Source organism: Typopeltis vanoorti, chromosome 5 (genome assembly GCF_054136105.1).
Source record: "Typopeltis vanoorti isolate ZY-2024b chromosome 5, IOZ_Tvanoo_1.0, whole genome shotgun sequence".
NCBI classification, from domain to species: domain Eukaryota; kingdom Metazoa; phylum Arthropoda; class Arachnida; order Uropygi; family Thelyphonidae; genus Typopeltis; species Typopeltis vanoorti.
In genome coordinates this window covers 118,335,982-118,357,336 of record NC_143553.1, presented here as the reverse complement: position 1 = coordinate 118,357,336, position 21,355 = coordinate 118,335,982, and the positions used below count along the sequence as shown (strand labels likewise).

The window sequence follows — 21,355 nt, the reverse complement described above, 5'->3', positions numbered from 1 at the left end:
AGACGAAGCCTCTTTATCAGCGCTTGCTGCCTCTCCACTCTCCGCGATGCTGTGCCAGTTACAGCAATTTTTAAATCGGTTGACCCAACAATTACTGGCCACGAAATTTTCTTCTTTGGCTGCTTCTCCAGCTTCTACTTTTAGCCTCTCAAAAATCAGCTTGGCTTGGCTACATATCGTCGTTTGATCAACTGGGCAATTTTTTACTCTCACTTGATTATCACACCATAATTTAAGCATAATTTCCATCTCACCAATAATCCCATGACGTTTACGAATTATGCTTGAATTCAATGATTAGGCATTTTTCACAGCAGCGAGAAGTCTTTCTTTATCTTTCATGATTGTTCTTACTGTGGATTCTTGTAGATCAAACTTCTTTGATAGCTCACAAATTTTCATTCAGCCTTCAAAATCCTTAATAATGTTGAGTTTTGTTTCTAAGTCAATGTTTTTCTTTTCTTGCTAGCTGTAGAAGAATCGGACTTGCTTCTTTTGGACGACATTAGTATTTTTTATGTGATTTTGTAGACTATAAAAATCGTGTATGAATGGAGACCGCACGAAACACATCAGTGCTTGTTCACAGCATGTGTGACACTGGCGAATGCGGCCGGCGTGGAAAGATACGACTAGTGGTGAGGCGTGACAGGAATACGTACATAAAAGAAACCGCATAACTCTGGATTCGCGTAATTCGGGGTATTACTGTATATATAATTCTACCAATCTACCAATAATTGTCCAGACACTTTTTAGCAATTTACAATTGATACTAGCAGGCGAACCATAATATCGGATATGTCCACCTTTGGTTTGATCACCTCTTGCTCCGTTTGAGAGAGGCTTTCCATAAATGTTCGGCAGACATCAGGTGAAATTTGTCTCCATTCTTCCATCAAAGCAGCACTGAGTTCAGCAACAGATTGAGGATGTGCTGCTCTGGACTTCAATTGCCACTCAAATTTGTCCCACAGGTGTTTGATGGGAGTTGAGGTCACGACTCTGAACAGGCCGGGTCAGTCCTTTAACACCCATCTTTTCATACCAACAGATGCAGCTTTGTGGCATGGTGTATTGTCATCTTGATAGTAACACAGGCCTGTTCCATAACAATTCCTAAAACAGTGTAGGCAGCACCTGATTATCCAGAATATCAAGGTGCTGGGCTGCATTCATGGAACCATGGACAATGACCAGTGGTCCCACTCCAAACCAGATAAATGCACCCTACACCATTACTCTTCCACCACTAAACTTTACTGTGGGTACAATACACTGTGGTAACAAGTGTTCACCAGGCTGCCTCCACACCAATCCTCTGCCATCAGATTGGAAATGGGTGAACCTTGATTCATCACTCCAGAGTACTATTCCACTGGTCAATTGTCCAGTTCACATGCTCTTTGCACCAGACCAGCCGTCTTGTTCATTGTTGTGATGTTCGGCTTGTGCCACTGCTATTCCATGAAAACCCAGTAAATGGAGTTCTTTTTGTACAGTATTACTGCTCACCATGGATGGTCTGTGCCAATTGTAGCTGGTTTTTGCATGCGACCTGTTTTGACATCTGCCTGTCCCTGTCAGTCATTTTTGTTGGCTGCCCTGGTGTTTTCCACTAATGCCACTAATGTGACAGTCCACGATGACATCTCTCTCAAAGTCACTGAGTTCACATCATGTTGCCATACCACCTGTATTCAACTGCTATGATGAAATACTGCTTCCTACTATCTGTACGCCAGTTTATGTTATTAATAAACCTGGAATATTCCAAGCTTAAAATAACAGCAGTGTCCAGACAATTATCGACAGAGTGTGTGTGTGTGAGCATTCTGATTGAATATCATCTATTCCAACTGACTTTCCATATTTCTGATGACTTCTATCTCCATCAAGTATTGATATGTACTTCTGTCTGTCTGCATTTCTCTTTAATCATTTCTATCTTGTCATTTTCACCTCTGTTTCTTTCATAGTACTCTTTCCTACATTTCTATACTTTTGCAATAGCCTCCAGAACATTTTGGCATGTTTGTGATATTAATCTATATTCTCAGCAAACTTTTCCCAAGATATTTATTCTAGAGTATCTAATGATTTCCTTGATATGAATTTTTGGCTACTCCTCTAACTTACTGAATACACAACAGAATTCTGATTTTTCTATCACTGCAGAAAAATTCACCACATTCCTCTTTGGCCGAATTAATGTTTTCCTCAAGAGTCTCCCAATAAATCTACCAGGTTTATTTTATTTTTTCGAACTTTTCTTCTTGAATAATATTTGTATATTTGAATCTACAATTCATATCTGAAAGCTGCTCAACTTGGATTCTTTTTAAAACTTTTATACACATCTTTCTTCTTAATATGAATTTCATTTTTATCCTACTGAAAACAAATAGTAATCACTTCCTATTTCAAATTCCATATATACTATTGTGTTCAGAACCAACCACGTGAAGATATCACTATCAGCAACAACACAGTCAATGAGATATTTTTTATTTCTTGTACGTTCTTTCTAAATATATCCACATTTTTATGTTGGAACATGGTGTTAGTGATGACTAGTCTGTGTCAACAGAAATCCAGCAAATACTTGCTGATACCACATAATAATAATAATCATTATTATTAGCACTGCTCTTTTCCCAAATTTTTCCTCAAACATTTCTATACATTTGATATTCATATCCAACTTTGCTGTTTAGATCTACAACAAGAACCAACTTTTCCTCTTTCTTTATGTCGACTGCCTTTTCTAGAGATGCAAAAAATTCTTCCATGTCTCCCTTAGTAGCACTTTCTGTGGAACCACAGACACAAGTAAGCCTCTTCCATTTCTCCATTTTTGAAGTTTCCCACACCACTCTACATCTTAATCTTCTAGAATGGCAGGCAGTTATGTCTGCCATTCAAGAAGATTAAGTCTGCATCTAATGCTGAATATTATTACTCCTTTTAGACAATATCAATCAGAGAAAATAAAGTGTAACTGTAGAGAAATTCTGAACATAAAATTAATCTTACTGAATGGCAGGCAATTTCAAGTGATGTGGGAAAACATCAATGGAAAATATCTTTCAGTTGTGACTTATAAAAATCCCTTTTTTTGTTTCCTTTGTTTCCCTAACACCAATGTCAACATGGTACTTTACCAATTCTTCTGCCAGTTTCACTTCTTTTCCATTGACACTTCTTACACTGCTCACTGATGTTTGGGGAATAATTTCTCTCTTATTCCATCTTCCCCATAATGTGTTAATCTTGATGCTTATCCAAACTAAGTTAATTTGACTTTATAGATGCCTAAATTAATGCTATCTGCATAATCTGCTATGTCTATTTAATTGCACATATTCTCATTTTTTTTTTTTTTTATATTGCTCCCACCCATGAAAGTTTAGTAGTAAACCTATAGTACATTTTATGTACTATATTACCATGGGCGAGTCAAGGATATATGTTTTACATTTTTATCAATTTTATACACACACACACACACACACACACACACATATATTGTATTTTGTATTTATTTTTTACATAGTTTGGAAACTTTGCTCTAGAAACCAAAAACTGAACTTTTTTCAAGACACTTCAGGCCTCCAATAAGCAGGGGAAGTGGGTCTCACAATGAAATTCATCTCTCACCTAAAAGTATGAGAGATGCTAGGATTTTCCTTTAAAAATTTACCCAAATAACTAAAACTGTTTTACCAGTTCTACTCACTACAGAGAATTCACACACCAAAAAAAGTATATTAGAAAAGCAACAGAATACAGAATAAAATTACTTTGGATACTACTATTTGCCAGCCTGGTTGGCTAAGTGGATAGCAGAGAGCATACCACTCTCCAACACACTGGCTGTGGGTTCAAATTTGTATTTTTATCTCAAGTAGCTTGAGAAATAAATACAAATTTTGGTATGTAAAGCAGAGGTGGGTTAGGTTACAGTAGTCCTAACCTAATCTAACTCTGCCTTCTCCATCATGAATTATCTAATCACAGCCTGACTATACAGTGATACCTTGGCTAACGAGTGACTCTGCTAATGAAGATTTTTTCGCAGTTTTTCAGACTCGACTAACGAATGTTTTAGTGGATGCATGCGTAAACATAAAGCAGCAAACATTAACGGTCGGGCCATTCCAGGAGCTTATCTTTTCCATCTGTTTGTGTGTGACAAAGAAATGAGCTGATCAAATCACATAGGGAAGACCCACCAATCTGACTGTGTTGTTTATGTTCAAGACAGCGAGAGGTGAGACGCCTCATATCAGTGTCAGTACGGTGCACGCTCCGTGTGACTGTGAATGCGAGAGGTAAGTGCGATAGCATTTATTCTTTACTTGGCTAAATTTTACTATGGGAGATTAATTTATAATTAGTAAATTCTATTCTTATCTAATTAAATAAATAATATGCTATATGTCATATTTCTTTTATATTTTTCAGAAAAAAATTTTCTTGACAATGGGTCCAAAAAAAGTAAGCGACAAATCCAAGGGAAGCAGAAAGTTGCTCACAATTGAGCAAAAGAAAGAAATAATTTCAGCATATGAAAGAGGAGTCAGAATTGTGGATTTAGCAGTAAAGCATGGCATAGCATCATCATCAATAGCTACAATTTTGAAGAAGGAGGAGGAGATTAAGGCAGCTTCAGTTGCTGGTGTGAAGACCTTGGCCTCTCAATCCCAAAGAAGTTCTGAATGAAGAAATGGAAAAGCTTCTGATGATCTGGATAAATGAGCATCAAATGGCTGGTGACACTATGACTCAAGAGATGATCTGCAGCAAAGCCAGAATGATTTATGAAAATTTGAAGAAAAATGTACAGCAGAGGATGGTTTGAGAAGTTCAAGAGAAGGTCAGGGATCCATAGTGTAATTAGATATGGAGAAGGAGCCAGTGCAAATAAAGAGGCTGAGAAGTTTGTTAGAGAATTTCAGGAGTGGACCATCATACAAGCCAGAACAAGTGTTTAATTGTGACGAAACTGGGTTGTTCTGGAAGCAAATGCCCAAAAGAAGAGAAGTGTATGCCAGGGTATAAAAATATGAAAGATAGAATAACTCTTTTATTTTGTGCTAATGCAAATGGTGATCTCAAAATTAAACCAATGTTGATCTACTACTCTGAGATACCAAGAATTTTCAAGAAGGAGAATGTTTGCAAGCCCATTCTTAATGTTTATTGGAAGTTAAACACCAAGGCATGGGTAACAAGAAGCATATTCACAAAGTGGATCGTGGAGGTGCTTGGGCCCACGGTGAAAAAGTACCTGACAGAAAAAGCTTGCCTGAAAAGGCTGTGCTTCTTCTGGACAATGCTCCAGGACATCCACCTGGCTTGGAAAAAGATTTGGAGGCAGAATTTAACTTTTTCAAGATAAATTTCTTCCTGTAAACACCACATCTATTTTGCAACCCATGGACCAACAGGTCATATCAAACTTTAAAAACTTGTATACGAAACACATGTTCCAAAGATGTTTTGATGCAACTTCATTTACCAGTCTGACTCTGAGAGAATTCTGGAAGGATTATTATCATATCCTTCATGCTATTCAAGTCATTGCCATGGCATGGGATGAAGTGTCAGTTAGGACACTTAATGTTGCCTGGAAAAAGTTATGGACAGAACGCTGTAAGATAAGAAGTGTTGTTTCCGGAATCACATTCGTTAGCCGAAACGTGATTTCCCGTAGGTTTCTATAGAAAATCGTTTAATTCGTTCTGGATGCTGCCTACTATTTATCTTTGTTAGCCGAGGTATCACTGTATTACTATATAATATATAGTACCATAGTTAGAAGGTATACAAACTTCTGTGGATGGGTTTTAATTTGCATACACAAAAAATTTTACCAACAGATTCAGATAAAATAAATAATACAATCATATTATTTCTGCTTGTTTCTATTAAGGTATTCAAGTTTTCTAAAGAAAAACAGGTAGAATATATTCTTGTTTATCCAGCTTTTTTATCATCAGGAATATCAAATAAATTAGCTCCTATTTCACTACAGATAAATTTTGATTAACTGACCTTTATACATATATATATATATATGTATATATATTAAATCTTTTATGTTTGTTTAACTATCTATAATCAGTGTGAATACTGAAGAGACTCATGGGGTCACTCTTGATATTTCCAAGACATTTGCTTGAATCTAGCATTATATCCTTTATGAGTGGATGCTAACTTCCTCTCTGGTTGTTCCCTGCATGTCGTGTGGTTGATGGTTCCCTCTAATCTGATTTTTTCCATTAATGCCAGGTATCTAACTCTAAAACATGTTCCTTTCTTCTAATATTGGAACTGGCTCTTTCACTCTCTCTTCCCCCCCCTCTCTCTCTCTCTCTCTCTCTCTCTCTCACACACACACACACACACACACACACACACACACACACACACACACACACACACACACACACACACAGCACCATTCTGGTATAAGTCTTGAGACCTCTCATGTGTAAGGTTGATATAAAATACACAAACACACAAAGGTGTAACAATTAAATCCTGGAATGTGCACATATAAAATTATATTTGCTTACTTGAAGATTAGTGGCCACTAGCATCTTCCAAGTAATCTTGTTAAATCTTTAACGAAAGACAATTTATAATGTATTACCTTTCATTCAGATTTAACAAGTATCTAAATTCTTGATGTAATACTTGTATATTAATAAAAAGAAATTGAATGTAAATGAAATGATAATAACATCCTTGAATTGAAATTTGCTGAATATTGTATTGTCAAATGTCTTATGTAAAAAAAAAAAGGGAAGCAATTTAGGAATGGATGAAGTATGTGTTAGTATGCGAACATTAGGCTAAAATCCCAGACAAGATAAGAAGATTAAATCATGACCTGAGGCCATCATGAACACAAAGGTCTACGTTGCACGGGGGGTCTCCCATGGACGAGAACGAGAAGCGTCGGAACGGAGTGCAGAGGAATTCAGGTGCCATGTGAAGGTCATCGAGGGAGTATATAGTTTTCTGCGACACAAAAATGAGGCTTTTGCTTTTTGGCTCGAATCTGTTCCAGTCCTTCCCGGAGAAAGGAAGTTCCAGTGAGGTCAAGGTGAGATGAATGAGAGCAGCTATGCGGCAAAGTAGAATGCCAACGTATGTATAGGTCTCGGCATAGCAGAAGGTCAGCATAGGCTGAGAAGGAAATGCGGAACCCTGTGGACCAACATCAGCAGCAGTGCTTCCTGAACATCATAGGCAACGAATCGTGATCATATTCGCATACCTACCTACCTTCCAGAAGCAAGAACCTAAGGAACGTATCAGCCAGGTAACCTAGTCGAAAAGGGACCAGATGAAGAAAATACGAGCCGTATAATTCCAATTGATGATCGCAAGTGTTAGCCAGTGAGATCCCGAAACCAAATTTTCTCACTCCTAAATCATCTATCAAAATCTTCCTCACTGTTTCTCTTTCTAAATTTAATTCTTATACCATTAACGGTAAACGTAATCAACTGTCGAATTGAATTCTAATTGCCACATCCTTAAGACATTTTCAAGTTTGATGAGTTTGTGGTCACCCAATTCTTTTGTCATTTCTTGAATCTTCCCGTCCTTCTTTAAACCTCTGATGTCACTCAAATACACTGGAATTTTTCATAGCATCATCATCACTATAATCTTTTAACATGTCTAGGGTTACACTTGAACTTTTGCTTAACTTTGCACAAAACCTGATGCTAATGCACTCTTCTAAATTCCATCCCCTTATTTTTCAGCAACAAACATGCATGTGCAAACTCTAACATAAGATTATTAATCACCAGCGTACAGGTATGTTGAAAAATGCACAGCCACATGGTTCTGCCAAGAGTTGCCATATGTGATAGTACAAGGCCATTTTGGAAATTTAACTGTCACACCTTATATATATATATATATATATATATATATATATATATATATATATATATATAGTGCATAGCATTAAAAAAAAAAAATATATATAAATGTATGCATGGTCTATGTAGAAAGTTAAGAAGTAACAGAATAGTATAATCATAAAAATATTGTGGTAATTTCTAAACTTTAATCATGATAATTACTTTTAATTAAAAATCACTACATAATAATAATAATAGAGGCAAAACTGCGGATTTTTGGGATAGTGTGTTTTATACAGGGCAATTTGTTGCAAAAAGGAGATCTGACTATAAAGGTTGCATAATATTCACACCTTCAGAAAAATTTACTTCTTAGCCCAAACATTTTTCACTAGTAGACAAAGTAATGTCTGGTCTAAGAAGTAAATTTTTCTCAATATTTAGAATAAGGCTAAAGAATCTTATTCTTTTATTCTTATTCTTAAAAATAGCTCTTGATTCTTTGAGTTTATGTGATGGAATCATTGTGTTTAACTACAGGTATGCCTTCCAAACATCTGGAATTTTTAATTAACCAATTTTTGCACAAAAGCTGGATAAATAAGAGTACACCATACTACCATTATTACAACTAAACATTGAGGAAATGTTCAAAATGTCAACTTACCAAACTAATGTTAGAATCAAAACTCATCTGTAAGTATTTCCAATCAAATTCAACTCCACGTGCTCCTACCCACAGTGGTACAAATCGTGTCATTAATAATTCAGCAGATGCCCAACCCAAACCTGCCACAAGAAATTTTGTTTCTCCTTTGCCTGCAACCTTAGTCATTACTAAATGAAGGCCAAACAGATCAGCTAAGTCTACAGTAGATTTCAGAAATTCCTTAAACAGAAAAGAGAAAACAACAAAACCTTATGGAACGGAATCAGTGATATTTTAAAAGATGCATTTGTCAATTTAAAAAAAAAAACTTCTCAAGGTTTTTAAATATTTTTTTTGGCACTGTTTGCAAATGCCATAAGTAGATATAAAATGCTTCACAACTGGTTAGATTTTTACTTTGAATATAACAAATGTCTGATATGTTAGAAGATATTGTTCCTGTTTTTGGCAAAGCAATATCAACTTTGCTATCATATTTCAAAACAATATGATTATTTGTATGTGCTTTTAAATGAACTGCATGTTATATTTTGATGTTTATCTCTATTAACATATAATAGCTTAGGCCTGTATATAAAAACTAAAATAAAAAAAATGAAGTGCAGCCAAAAAAGAATAGGAGATAGGCATACGGATAGTTCATATGAGGTAATCTGGTGCAAGATAGAGGCAAGGTCAAAATATACAATTGGTTGCTGCTATAGGTACAAGAGATGCAGAAGACATTACCAGCAAATTATAAAAATGGGTGCAGGTCCAGTAATCATTATGGAGGACTTCAACTACCTTGAAAATCTTTTGAAAGGTTCAGATATCTTTCCATTACCAAGGTGGCCAAATTTCCTCCATTTATTATTACAGTATCATTACTTATACAGTTACTCCATGGAGTTAAAAGACTCATTGCAGGAGCCCCACACTATCCATTAGCACCATACCTATCAATCATTGTTGGGGTGCACACAACCACCTCTGGCAATCCATTCCACTTAATCACCACTCTCCAAGTAAAGAACCTAGTCCATACAACCTTACTAACCACACTCTTACACGACTTCCAAGTGTGATCCCAAATTTTCCCCCTACTTCCCATGTACTGAAAAATATCTTTTGTGTCAATTTTACAGAATCCCTTCAGTAACTTATAAGTTTCTATCATATTAGCTCTCCTCTGCCTGTCAGCTAAACTCTGCAACCAACACACCTTCAATCTATCCTCACAGAGAATATTCCTTGATTAGTTGTCTCTGAATTCTCTCCACCACCTCCTAATCCCCCAAGAAACGTAGGTGACCAATATGTGCACAGTAGTCAACATGTAGCCGAATCATAGCCTTATAAAAAAGTGATAATAACATCCTTATCTTTATTGTTAAAGTGTTCAACATCCAAGTAATCCTCTGAGCTATTCTGCTAACACTTGCAATATGTCCTCTGAATTTCAAATCTCTATTCAGCATCACCCCCAGATTCCAGCATCATCATCAATTTCCTGTAAATTAATACCATCAATATCATATGATATATGTAATCTTTTCATTCCATTACCTTACATTAAATTGACAACCTTTGTCCTTTGCCCACACTGCTAATTTATTTAAATCACCCTGTAAGATATCTACATCACCTTTATCAACTATTGCCATTCCCAGATTTGCATCATCTGCAAACAACTGAACATCCCACCTCAAATGTTCTGCTATATCATTAACATACAAATTAGAATATGTGGTCCTAGTACAGAGCCCAATACACCACCCTCTGATGTCTATTAGCCACTCCCTTTCCCCATCCATACCACCAGCCTCATATCCATTCCCATTTGCTCCAACTTATGTAATAGTTTTCCATGCGGTATTCTGTCAAATAACTTTGCAAAGTCCAGCAGTATCATGATGTAGCCATTTCCTTTATCCACTTCCACTGTCATATAAAATGTGAATAAATTACTGAGGCAGAACCTACCATTTACAAAGCCATGACCCCCCCCCCCCATAGAATATCATATTCCTATCTACCCATTCCTGAATTTTACTTAAAAGTAAAATTCAGGAATCTTTAAGTAAAAGTATCAGAAAACTTTTCTAATACTTTAACCATCACTCTAGAGATACTAATTGGTCTGTAATTTGCTACTTCTGTCTTGGAGCCATCTTTATGTAACGGAACTAAATTATCTACTTGCCACTAACTTGGTACCTCACCAGAGCTCAGGCTTAGAGATTAAACAACTTTTTCAGAGGCACTGCCAGTTCACTTGCCCGGCCTCATAGCACACAGACCAACATACTGTCTAGTCCCATTGCTGTATACACATTGATATCTTTCAATATGTTGAGCACCACCCATTCCTCTACCACAATTTTTACATCTGACTGCAAAGTTACCATTTGGATGATATACCTTCAAAGTGATCACTTAGTAACTCAACTATTTCTTCTGCTTCTGTCACTTTCCTACCATCAGCAATGAGCAAATTTATCTTTTGATAATCATTCTTTCCCTTACTTGCTACATAGCAAGTAAGAGAAAGGCCTGCTTTCTCAAATTGCTCAGATAATTTTCTCTTAAAATATGATTTAGCCTTTCTTATCATCCCTTCTTGCTTATATTCCTTCAACAATGCTTTATACTGCTACTCATCCATTTAATCCCTACTCTGTTTATCCCCCTGATGCCTTGCTCCAATAATCTGTAACCACTTCCCATGCATTATTGATATTCATTTCATGCAGTTTCTTATGCCATGGCAGTGCTCCGAGTTGCCTCCTAACTTTGTCACAATAGCCAGCTTTGTAGTTCTGCATAAATCCTTTCTCGAATTTATGCAACTTCCCAGGATGAGACAGTATGGTCACTTTCCCCAATCAGAGAGTTGCTACTGTAGTTATGGATAGATCTTGCAATGCTATTACCAGATCCAACAGTCTCAAATCACTGGTCCACTCCATCACGTGCTGTTTCAGATAATTATCCCTAGTAATTGTATAAATTCCATTTTGCCATGTGTCCTTTCCCTCTTCCAATCTATATCCCCCATAGTTGAAGATTCCAATGATAATTGCTCAGCCTGCACTCATTAGGCTAATCTGCTGATGCATGGTGTCCATTTCTTCTGTACCTCCAAGTCTATAGCATCAACCAACAATATGTTTTGTCCTACTGGCCTGTTTCTCATATCCTCAAATGAACCATTTCCCTCAGTTCTACCATCTTTTTTAACTTCCATTTTTGTTGGTTGAAGTTCTTCAGCTATCATTAATAATACCCCTCCTCCTACCCTATTTTCTCTGAAAATACAATATCCATTACATTCTATTCCTATATCTACATCATTCTCTGACAACCAGGTCTCACTGATGCCAACAATTTTTGGCCAAGTCAAGCTGACCAATGCCAAAAACTCCTCTCCTTTATTTCCAATACTTAGGACATTCATGTACATGCATTTCAACATCCCCTTGGGTCCACGGTTACCTTTACATAATATCATTGCCTGCCCGTTCGGATTTGAAACTTGGAAAACTGCACCCAACTCTTCACAATCATTCCTACTCATACTTATCTATCCCAGTAGTGGTTATTTCCATACAGTCACACTCGTCTGGGATAGCTAGACATGTGCATGATTGCTCCCACCTCCCACAATATCTCTAGTTTCCCTGGTTTTGTACTTCCAAACTCTTACTGAAGAAGACTTTCTCCAAGCATCTAACACCAAAACCATTTAAGTAGGGTCCATCAAGCATACACAGATCCTTATATCCATCAAATTAACTCATTGACAATCTCACTGTCAATTAATTTTCCTTCTCAATTCTGTCTTCTCATACCAAGGCAGCAGACTCAAATCTTTCTTACTCTTCATTTTTGCTTCTTCTAACAACTCTTTCATATCCTCTCTCATCGCATATTTCTCACCTTTCAAATCATTTGTGCCTGCCAAAACAATTAACTCATTCACTTCTTTCTTCTGTAAACTCAGCTTCACTAACAACCTTTATCTTCACACACCTAAACATGCTTTCGTCACTTTCTCATTAAGTATAGCTCTTATCATTGAATCCCCATACAATACCTCTTTTCTCTTTTTTGCACTTTTATGCTTTTCCCATTCACTTTTCTTTCATTCTCCCTTCTGCTGTACTACATGCCAATCATTTCTCCAGTTACTCAAGCTCATGTTTTGTCCTGTAAAGGAGTCTATGTAAGTGTGCAATTTCTTTCTGCACTGGCATCTTGTCATCCACATTATTGCTTTCAACCACTCTTCCTTCAAACTCTCATTCATATTTTGTGCACTACATTTACTGCTTCCACTACATTCTTCAAAACACTTCCACAATCCCCTCTTGTATCCATAATATCAGTCACTTCATTCTTCTACTTCTGATATAACTCACATTCGCTCACAAAACATTCTCTCCATCCTCATTCTCATACCACAAACCATTCATTCTTGGCAATGAATACATTAAACACATGCTACATCACACTAAATCCTCCATATTAATATCATTCAACATTGATGTCTTGGTTGCCATTTTTTTTTTCATGCACATCAGTGCCATAACGTAGAATGCTTTTAAATAATATTGCATAATAAGAGTCATGAATAAACAACACAGCCAAAAATAAAGAAAATGCCACCAATTATATTTATTAACATTGCCAATATTCACTAAAAGTAAGGACTTATCTGAGCAAAATGTGTATAGCTGCTGCTCCTAAGGATGATACTAGTGCCCTCAATCCAAAAAAGTTCTTCTAGTTGGTGACTAGAATTGAACTTAGTGATCATGTGATCACTCTTCCTTGCCTTGGGGGGATGAAACGTGAAACTTCAGTAAAGATCAGATATCCGCAAAGCTACAAGGCAGGAGATTATAACACTCTTAGGGATAGCTAGAAGAAGTGCCATGGCATAAGAATCTGCAAGGGAAGGATGTTAACAGTGCATGGAGATACTTAACAGGTATCTAAAGGAAGCAACATCAAACTGTGTACTGAAGGTCAGCAAATAAATCAGGTAGAAGCAAGATGAGTAGTATCATTAAAGCAGGAGTTGCAAAAAAAGAAAATGTTGTGGAGGGTATATAAGGAGAAAGATAATCAGAAAGCTTATGAACAGTACAAGGCTCAGGTGAGAAAAGAAGGCAAAATCATATTATGAGAATTAGCAGGGTGCACCAAAGAAAATCCCAGAGTTCTTTGCCATGTGGCAAGTAAAACAAAATATGACTATATAACTTTAAAGTCCTGATGGTAACAAGGTACTAATTGACCACTTTGCAAGAGTCTATCATCCAAGTGGGAATACTGGTGTGACAGGAACAGATGTGAGAATAGAAGTTATTGAATTGGAAATACTTAGGATATGGCAGAATCTCAATGCAAATACAGTTGTGGGATTAGATGGGATAACAGCTAGCATTTTATGAGAATGCACAAAGGAATTGGCAGTGTCTCTGACTAGGCTGTTTAACTTAAGTATCATCACTAAAATACACATGTACTAACTTAAGTATCAGCTCTGGTAAAGTCCCAAGGGAGTGAAAGAAGGTAAAAATATAATTCCTTTGCATAAAGGAGGCTCTAGGATTACAGTAGCAAATTATAAACCAACCAGCATCTTGGGAGTGGTGGTAATGTACTGGGAAAAGGTAGTCAAAGACTGAATTCTGGAATGGGTGGATAAAAATTATACTTTTTTGTGGGCAGCATGGCTTTGTGAAGGGTCAATCATGCCTTAGTAATTTACTAACTTTTTATGATGTAGTAAAGTGGCTTTCTTCCAGCATATTCTGTGGGGGGGTATTTAGTATTTAGTGTATGGTCCGCAAGTCCTGAGTGGCTGTATTGGTGAAACCTAGTGCCACTTTGGTAGTACTAGTGCCAATGTGATAGTACTTCAGGATGATTTAAATAAGCTGGACAATTAATGGGGATGTCAGTTTAATGCAACTAAATATAAGGCCTTGAAATTTGGGATCTGCTGATGGGGGGGGGGGCTGCATACTCTATTGGTGGATCTATGCTAGAGGCAGTCGAGGAAAACAAAGAATCTTGGGGAGACAGTCGATAAATGTGATGTTTAGGGGACATATGAGTAACCAAGAGAATTGATGCAATACTAAGACAGGACTTCAACCAGCAGAGATAAAAGAGTAATGATTCCATTTGTAAAATGCCCTGATCAGGCCACATTTGGATTACTGTGCTCAGATCTGGTTACCGGGATCTGAAGAGAATACTTTAGCCTTGGAGAGGGTATAGAGATGGATAACAAAAATTATTTCAGAACTTTCAATGTTAGTTATGAGGATAAACTGCAATTGAACTGAGAATAAATGGCATGCAAACTACAATTACTGGATACACAACAAAGAAGAGACATTTAAACTGTTGAAAGGTATTTACAAGATTGACAATGGGAAGATTTTTCATAAATAAAACAAGAGGCCATTCCTGGAACTGAGATCTTTGCTTTTTAAACGTTGGATCAATGACACTTACTGGGCTGCAGGGAGTAGAAGTGAATTTTTTGCATGAAGGGTGACTGGACCATGGAATTCATTTCCTGACAGGGTGGTGAACATCCCGTTCAGACAAAATGGGTTAAGTGCCAGTGCCCAAATGCAAATTATACATCTACTTCCAATACTCTGGATCTCTCTTTCCAGATACACTGTCAAGATCACCTCATCTCTCAGCAACACAGACCAATCTAGTGCAAGTCTCCTCTCTCACAAAATGTCCTTCCTCAAACCACTCCCATCCTTGCATTCTCTGGTACTACAAAGGTGCCAAATGAGATGACACCTGGAATTTCAACTCTCCCTTTCCTTGTTCCAAATACTGCTTATGATCATCCAACCCTAACACCTGCTCTGAATGAGTCACAGAAATTATTCACTGGCATGAAAGCCTTCAGTCCACCATTCTACCCCAAATCCTCACCCACTTTCTAAGCCCTGAGTCAACAGAAGTGTATCAAAGCAGTCGAAGAAAATAGATTCAGCTTACTGCAGGTGGTTCACATGAAAATCCTCACCTTCATACTTTGCCTATACCAAAGCATGCAATAACTGCAAAACAGTCATCAGTAGATCTAAATCTGCTTTCAAAAAGGCGAACAACAGAAAATTTGCCTCCTGTCCAAATGAAGCCATCCTTCTGGTCACTTGCTAAGGCCATTATACACAACTTCTGCTCACCTGCATTTCCACCTCTCTCTCTCTCTCTCTGCCCCCCCTCTCTCTCATATCCTAATAATATCACTGTTACTTTGCCCAAAGATAAAGCTGACCTCCTAGCATCACTCTTTCCCTCGAACTCCTGCATACATGACCAAGAGAAATCATCTCCTACCATACCAGAATCTGAGCACCAATGCTTCCTGTAGTTTTTGTGGTCCAAAAGGCATCTCTCCAATTATTCTCGAATACTCTGTGCTTCAGAGCTAACACCTGTCCTTTATCATCTCAATCACACATCCAGCCTATTCCAATAAAGGGAGACAGAGGTCTCCATCAAACTACCACCTAATCACCATTACCTCAGTCCTCTCCAAAATAATGGAAAAAGTCATCAGTAGCTAATTTCTCCACTACCTAGAGGCCCACCAATTAATCAGAAATTAAAAGTATGGATTCTGCCATACAAGACCCACAGCTGACCTCCTAGCTTATATCACCCACCATTGGTCATGCACTATGGGAAGATTCAGAGAAACTCGTGCTGTCACTCTCAACATTTCCTGAGATTTTGGTTATGTCTGACATCAAGGTCTGATAAATAAATTGTCATTCTTTGGTCTAACAGTCACTCTCTGTAATTGGGCTGCTAGCTTCCTCTCTGGTCATTCATTACATGTCATGGCAAATGGCTTCCTCTCTTCTAGCTTCATCAACAATGCATTAGTACCTAAGGGCTCTGTCTTATCACCCGCTCTCTTTCTCCTATACATAAATAACCTACTCTCAATCACCACTAATCATATTTATAGTTCTGAAGATGATAAAACCTACTCATTAGACAAACCATGCAGTGCACAGACATCCAGGCAATCAAGTTCACCACAACCAGTGCCTTCAACATTAATCTACATACTATCCTTCAAGGGGAGCAAGAATAATCTGGTCAACTTCAATGCCACCAAAACACCGTCTTGCCTCTACTCTCACAAAAGAGATCTCAGATCACCTACCCTTACCCTCAATACTACACAAATCACCAGACATGATCAGATCTCTCTCTCTCTCTGTGCTTGGACTTACACTTACCTCCAGCCTCTCCTGGGATAAACACATCATGTCAACAGCTTCCTCGGATCCAAAAAAACTAGGCATCCCTTTTTATTCAAGATTTGGGATTTGTATAAGACTTTATACAAATCCCAAATCTGCCCATCCTTAGAATACTGCTCACATGTTTGGGATGGTGCACCTAAAACTTCTCTAAATATTCTTGATGTCTTCCAAAGGAGAGTAATTCAACTCATAGATGATTCCCAGAGATTCACTTCAACCTCTGTCTCATAGATGCAATGCTTCAGCATTGTGTCTATTCTACAGGTATTTCAACAGTCACTGAATTGGCAACCATCATTCTTCCACTTTCTGTTGCACTTGTTAATACAAGAGCAGCAGTTGCCCAGTATCCCTTCACTGTGCAACTGCAAACACACCAAACTTGCTTTTCCCTCTTTTTTTTTTCCATCTATCCATCATCTCTGGGAAAAAAAAAAAAAAAAAGCACAGATAAAGCACTAAAAATAGATTTGGTATTAGAACTAAATCTAATACAAATACTAAAAGAAGTGGAGTGAACATATTGACAGTTCACGACTACCTAAAGAAAATATACTCCAGTAACATCCAGTTGGGGTGTTACTGGAGTACAAAAGCTCTCCTGAATGGAGAAGTCATGGACAACAAAGAAAAAGATGATATGAGACTAGAACAGGCCACTGGACCTAAATCCCTGAAGGATGATGAGACCTCCATTCTCTGGAACAGCATTCCACAAGAAACATTTCCAAACCACAACCTGTAACTCTTAAAAAAAAAGGTCAATAAACTTCTAGCTCAGTCCTGATTTGCATCCCCACACATGGCACTGATATGCTTACAGTTCCTTTGCCAATCTTGTGTATGGGAACAATATAAAAAAATCTTATTCTGCATAAATTTATTCACTTCCTTCCATTCCAGCTTTGCTTATTTGGTTGTCTGCTACTATATTTAATTTACCATCTTTCACAAAACATTGTAACTAAAAAGCTAACATATTTTACTTGTTCCAAAAGCTCTCCTGAATGGAGAGCTTTTATCATGTTTTCCTTGATAGATTTTCAATGTCATAATGTTTGTGTTTTTACTGCTGATTTTCATACCAAATTTGATAAACTATTTAGTTTAGAAGTGCATCATCATCTGCTTAAAGTAAAGAGCAGAGTTAACATTTCCAATTTTGATATCTGGTTTAATTCAACTTTCCTTCATAATATGATCCATATACAAGGATCATATTATGAAGGTCTCCAAAAAGTAAGGTAACACATTTTTTTCCTTGAGGATGTTTAATAATAGGAAATTATACTTCAAGAAATAAGTGATATTCACTACTTCTCCACAAAGTCTCCAAATTTATTGATGCACTTGTCCCAACAACAGATCATTTTATCAATACCAGCACTGAAGAAGTTTGTGCCTACATCCAGTAACCAACATCACACCACCTGATGAACTTGGAAAGAATGGCTACAAATTATAGGCCAATCTATAATTCTGGAGTTGTTAAGGTGGTGGAAAGGTTAGTGAGAAAGGACACAGAATGTGTTGATAACAGCAGTTAGTATTCCCCGAGATTGTCATCACGAGTTTCTTAAAGGGAAGTCATGTTTTACAAATTTGCTTATATAATATAACAAGATGATGAATACATTGGTCAGGGGAGATGGATATATAATAGTATACTTTGATTTTGCAAAGGCTTTTGACAGACTGCCATACAGCAAGCTAGAAAGCTGGATAGGTGACTGGCTGTCAGATAGGTATCAAGCAAGTTGTACTTGAGGGTCTGGTATCCCAAAAAGTAAAGTTACCAGTGGAGTACTGCAGGGATCTGTTTTGGGGTCATTGTTGTTCATTTTGTATATTAACACTATTAAGACAGGTTTAACTGGAGATATGCAACTATTTGTAGATGATGCAAAATTGGGAAGAACAATGAGTCGAGCAGATGTTGTGGGCAACAGTATGGAACTATCAGTTCAACGTTGGAAAGTATAAGGTTAGGAAATTTAGTAGGCAACAATGGGACACAAAGTACACACAAGGATCTAAAGTTCAGAGATCACACTATACAAGTTGTGAAGTCATCACATTGAATTATGGCAATGATGCAGAGGGCCTTAACATACAGAAATGAAGAGGTTTTGGTTCCACTGTATAAGGCCTTGATTAGGGCTCATATGGATTATTGTATAGTCAGTCACCTGGTTTTTATGGTGATGAGGGTATATTAGAAAAGGTCCAGAGAAGTTTCACTAAGGTTGTAACTGGTATGTGGGTCATAGCAGTTACAGAAACTCAGAAAAAGACATACTGAGGGAATGCAATTTGCCAAGACTCATGAATAGAAAGAAAGGAGATGTGACTGAGATATGTAAGTCGGTCAGGGTTGTTACCAAGTTAAATGTGGAAGAAATTTTTCATAGAAGTGTGTGTGTGGGGGGGTAGAACAATAGGCCATCTCTGGAAACTGTAATAAGGAGGGTCTCAAAAAAAAAAGGAGTGAGGAGAAGGTTCTTTGCATGGAGAGTGGTTGCTGAGCGGGATGCATTGTCTGAGAGTGTGGTGAACAAAGACATGTTGAACAAGTTTAAATCACAGTCTGATGAGGTTTGTGTATGACAGTAGCCCCAATGATTAGTCTTTTGATTCCATGGAAGTCTGGTGTTAATAATATTTCATATATTATGATAGTTCTGATGACGATACTTTTTTTCAAAAAAAAAAAAAGTGTGTCAAAAGTATAGTTTATGATACTCTGATACCCAATTTTGGCTCATGTACCATAGATATAATTATGTTTTGCCTAATTTTGCCATTAGAAATAATTTAATGAAACCAAAATTTATGCTGATAAATTTTAATATAGATCTTAATGCAAATATCATTAAATTTCATCCAGCCGGTGTAGACTTATTAGTATCAAATTAAGTTATTGCCATATTTGGCAAACAATTTTTAAATGTTTGGTCCTTGCCAATCCTGCACATGGTCAATAAGAGATTGAAAAAAAAAAAATAAATAAAATAAGTAGCTCAACACATTTTTTTGACAAAAAGGGAAATAAAACTGAATGTGAGAATTACAGAGGTATTTCCCTACTGAGTGTTCCTGGCAAGATCTATGCAAGTATACTTGAGAAACGGTTGAGAAGAATTGTGGAAGAAAAGCTTGGTGAAGAACAAGCTGGATTCAGGCCAAATAGAGGCTGTCAGGATCAGATCTTCACTTTACGACAAATAGTTGAGAAAGCATGGGAATATAACAAAGATCTGTATTTAAGTTTTGTCGATTTGGAAAAGGCATATGACAAGGTGCCAAGAGAGAAGCTATTCAATACGCTGCAGTTATATGGTGTCAATGGGGCATTATATCAAGCAATACTTAGTCTTTATTTGAGTTGTGAGTCAGCAGTTAGAATTGAAGGAAGTACAGGAAGATGGTTTAATGTTAAATCTGGTGTGAGACAAGGATGTACATTATCCCCTCTGTTATTCATTATCTATATGGATCACATTATGAAGGAATGTGGTATTAAACCTGATATCAAAATTGGAGATGTTAATGTCAGCTCTTTGCTTTATGCAGATGATGTTATACTTCTAAATAAATCCGCTACAAGTCTGCAAGATTCTCTGACTAAATTGAATAGCTGTTGTAATAGATATGGTATGAAGGTCAGTAATAAAAAGACAAAGACAATGAAAATAGGCAGAATCATTGAAAATGTCAACTGTGTTGTGAATGGAGAACCTGTGGAACAAGTAAAACATTTCAGCTACTTAGGCACAATTTTTACTGAAGATGGTAAACTAAATATAGAAATAGACAACAGAATCAGCAAAGCTGGTATCGTGGGAAGTCAATTGAATAAATTCATATGGAATAAGAAAGAAATTATTCGGAACACTAAATTAGCTGTATACAAGACAGTGTTCAAACCAATTTTAACTTATGGATCTGAGAGCTGGGTCAGAAGTAAAACACTTGACCAAAGACTAGAGACCACAGATATGAGAGTCCTGAGAAAGATTAGAGGCGTGAACAGATGGCATCAATGGCAATATCATATTAAAAATGAGGATATTAGGAAAGAACTTGACATTGTCAGCATCCAGGAATGCATTAGCAGAGCTAATCTCAGATGGTATGGTCACTTAAATAGAATGGGAGAGGAAAGATTAGCAAAACAAGTGTTCTCTGCCAGGTTGGCAGGAAAACGACCCAGAGGAAGACCAAGATATAGGTGGATTGATACGGTACAAAGTGCCTTAGACGATAGAAATATAAGATCTGATAATGTTGGAATCTTGACAAGTAACAGACTGATTTGGAGGAAAATTGTAGATAGGAAGTTAGTAATGATGTAATTTTTTCATATAGTACTGTCATATCCTGTACACCCCTTGAGGGTACATGGCAGGAATTTGATGATGACACATTTTTTTTTTTTTTTTTTTTTTTAAGGAATTCCAAATGTTGAATTTCAATACAAG

The 21,355-nt window shown here is 37.0% G+C and overlaps 1 protein-coding gene across 3 annotated transcripts in view; it reads right to left on the bottom strand.

The window, feature by feature from the left end:
* The window catches only part of LOC150106748 (BOS complex subunit TMEM147), a 95,462-nt gene that overhangs the window by 31,692 nt on the left and 42,415 nt on the right, over positions 1-21,355 (bottom strand). For all 3 annotated transcript variants that reach the window (XM_090392683.1, XM_090392685.1, XM_090392684.1), the window contains exon 3: positions 8,560-8,781. In XM_090392683.1, coding sequence (XP_090248809.1) covers positions 8,560-8,781 — 222 coding nt within the window. The remainder of the gene's footprint in view (positions 1-8,559; positions 8,782-21,355) is intronic.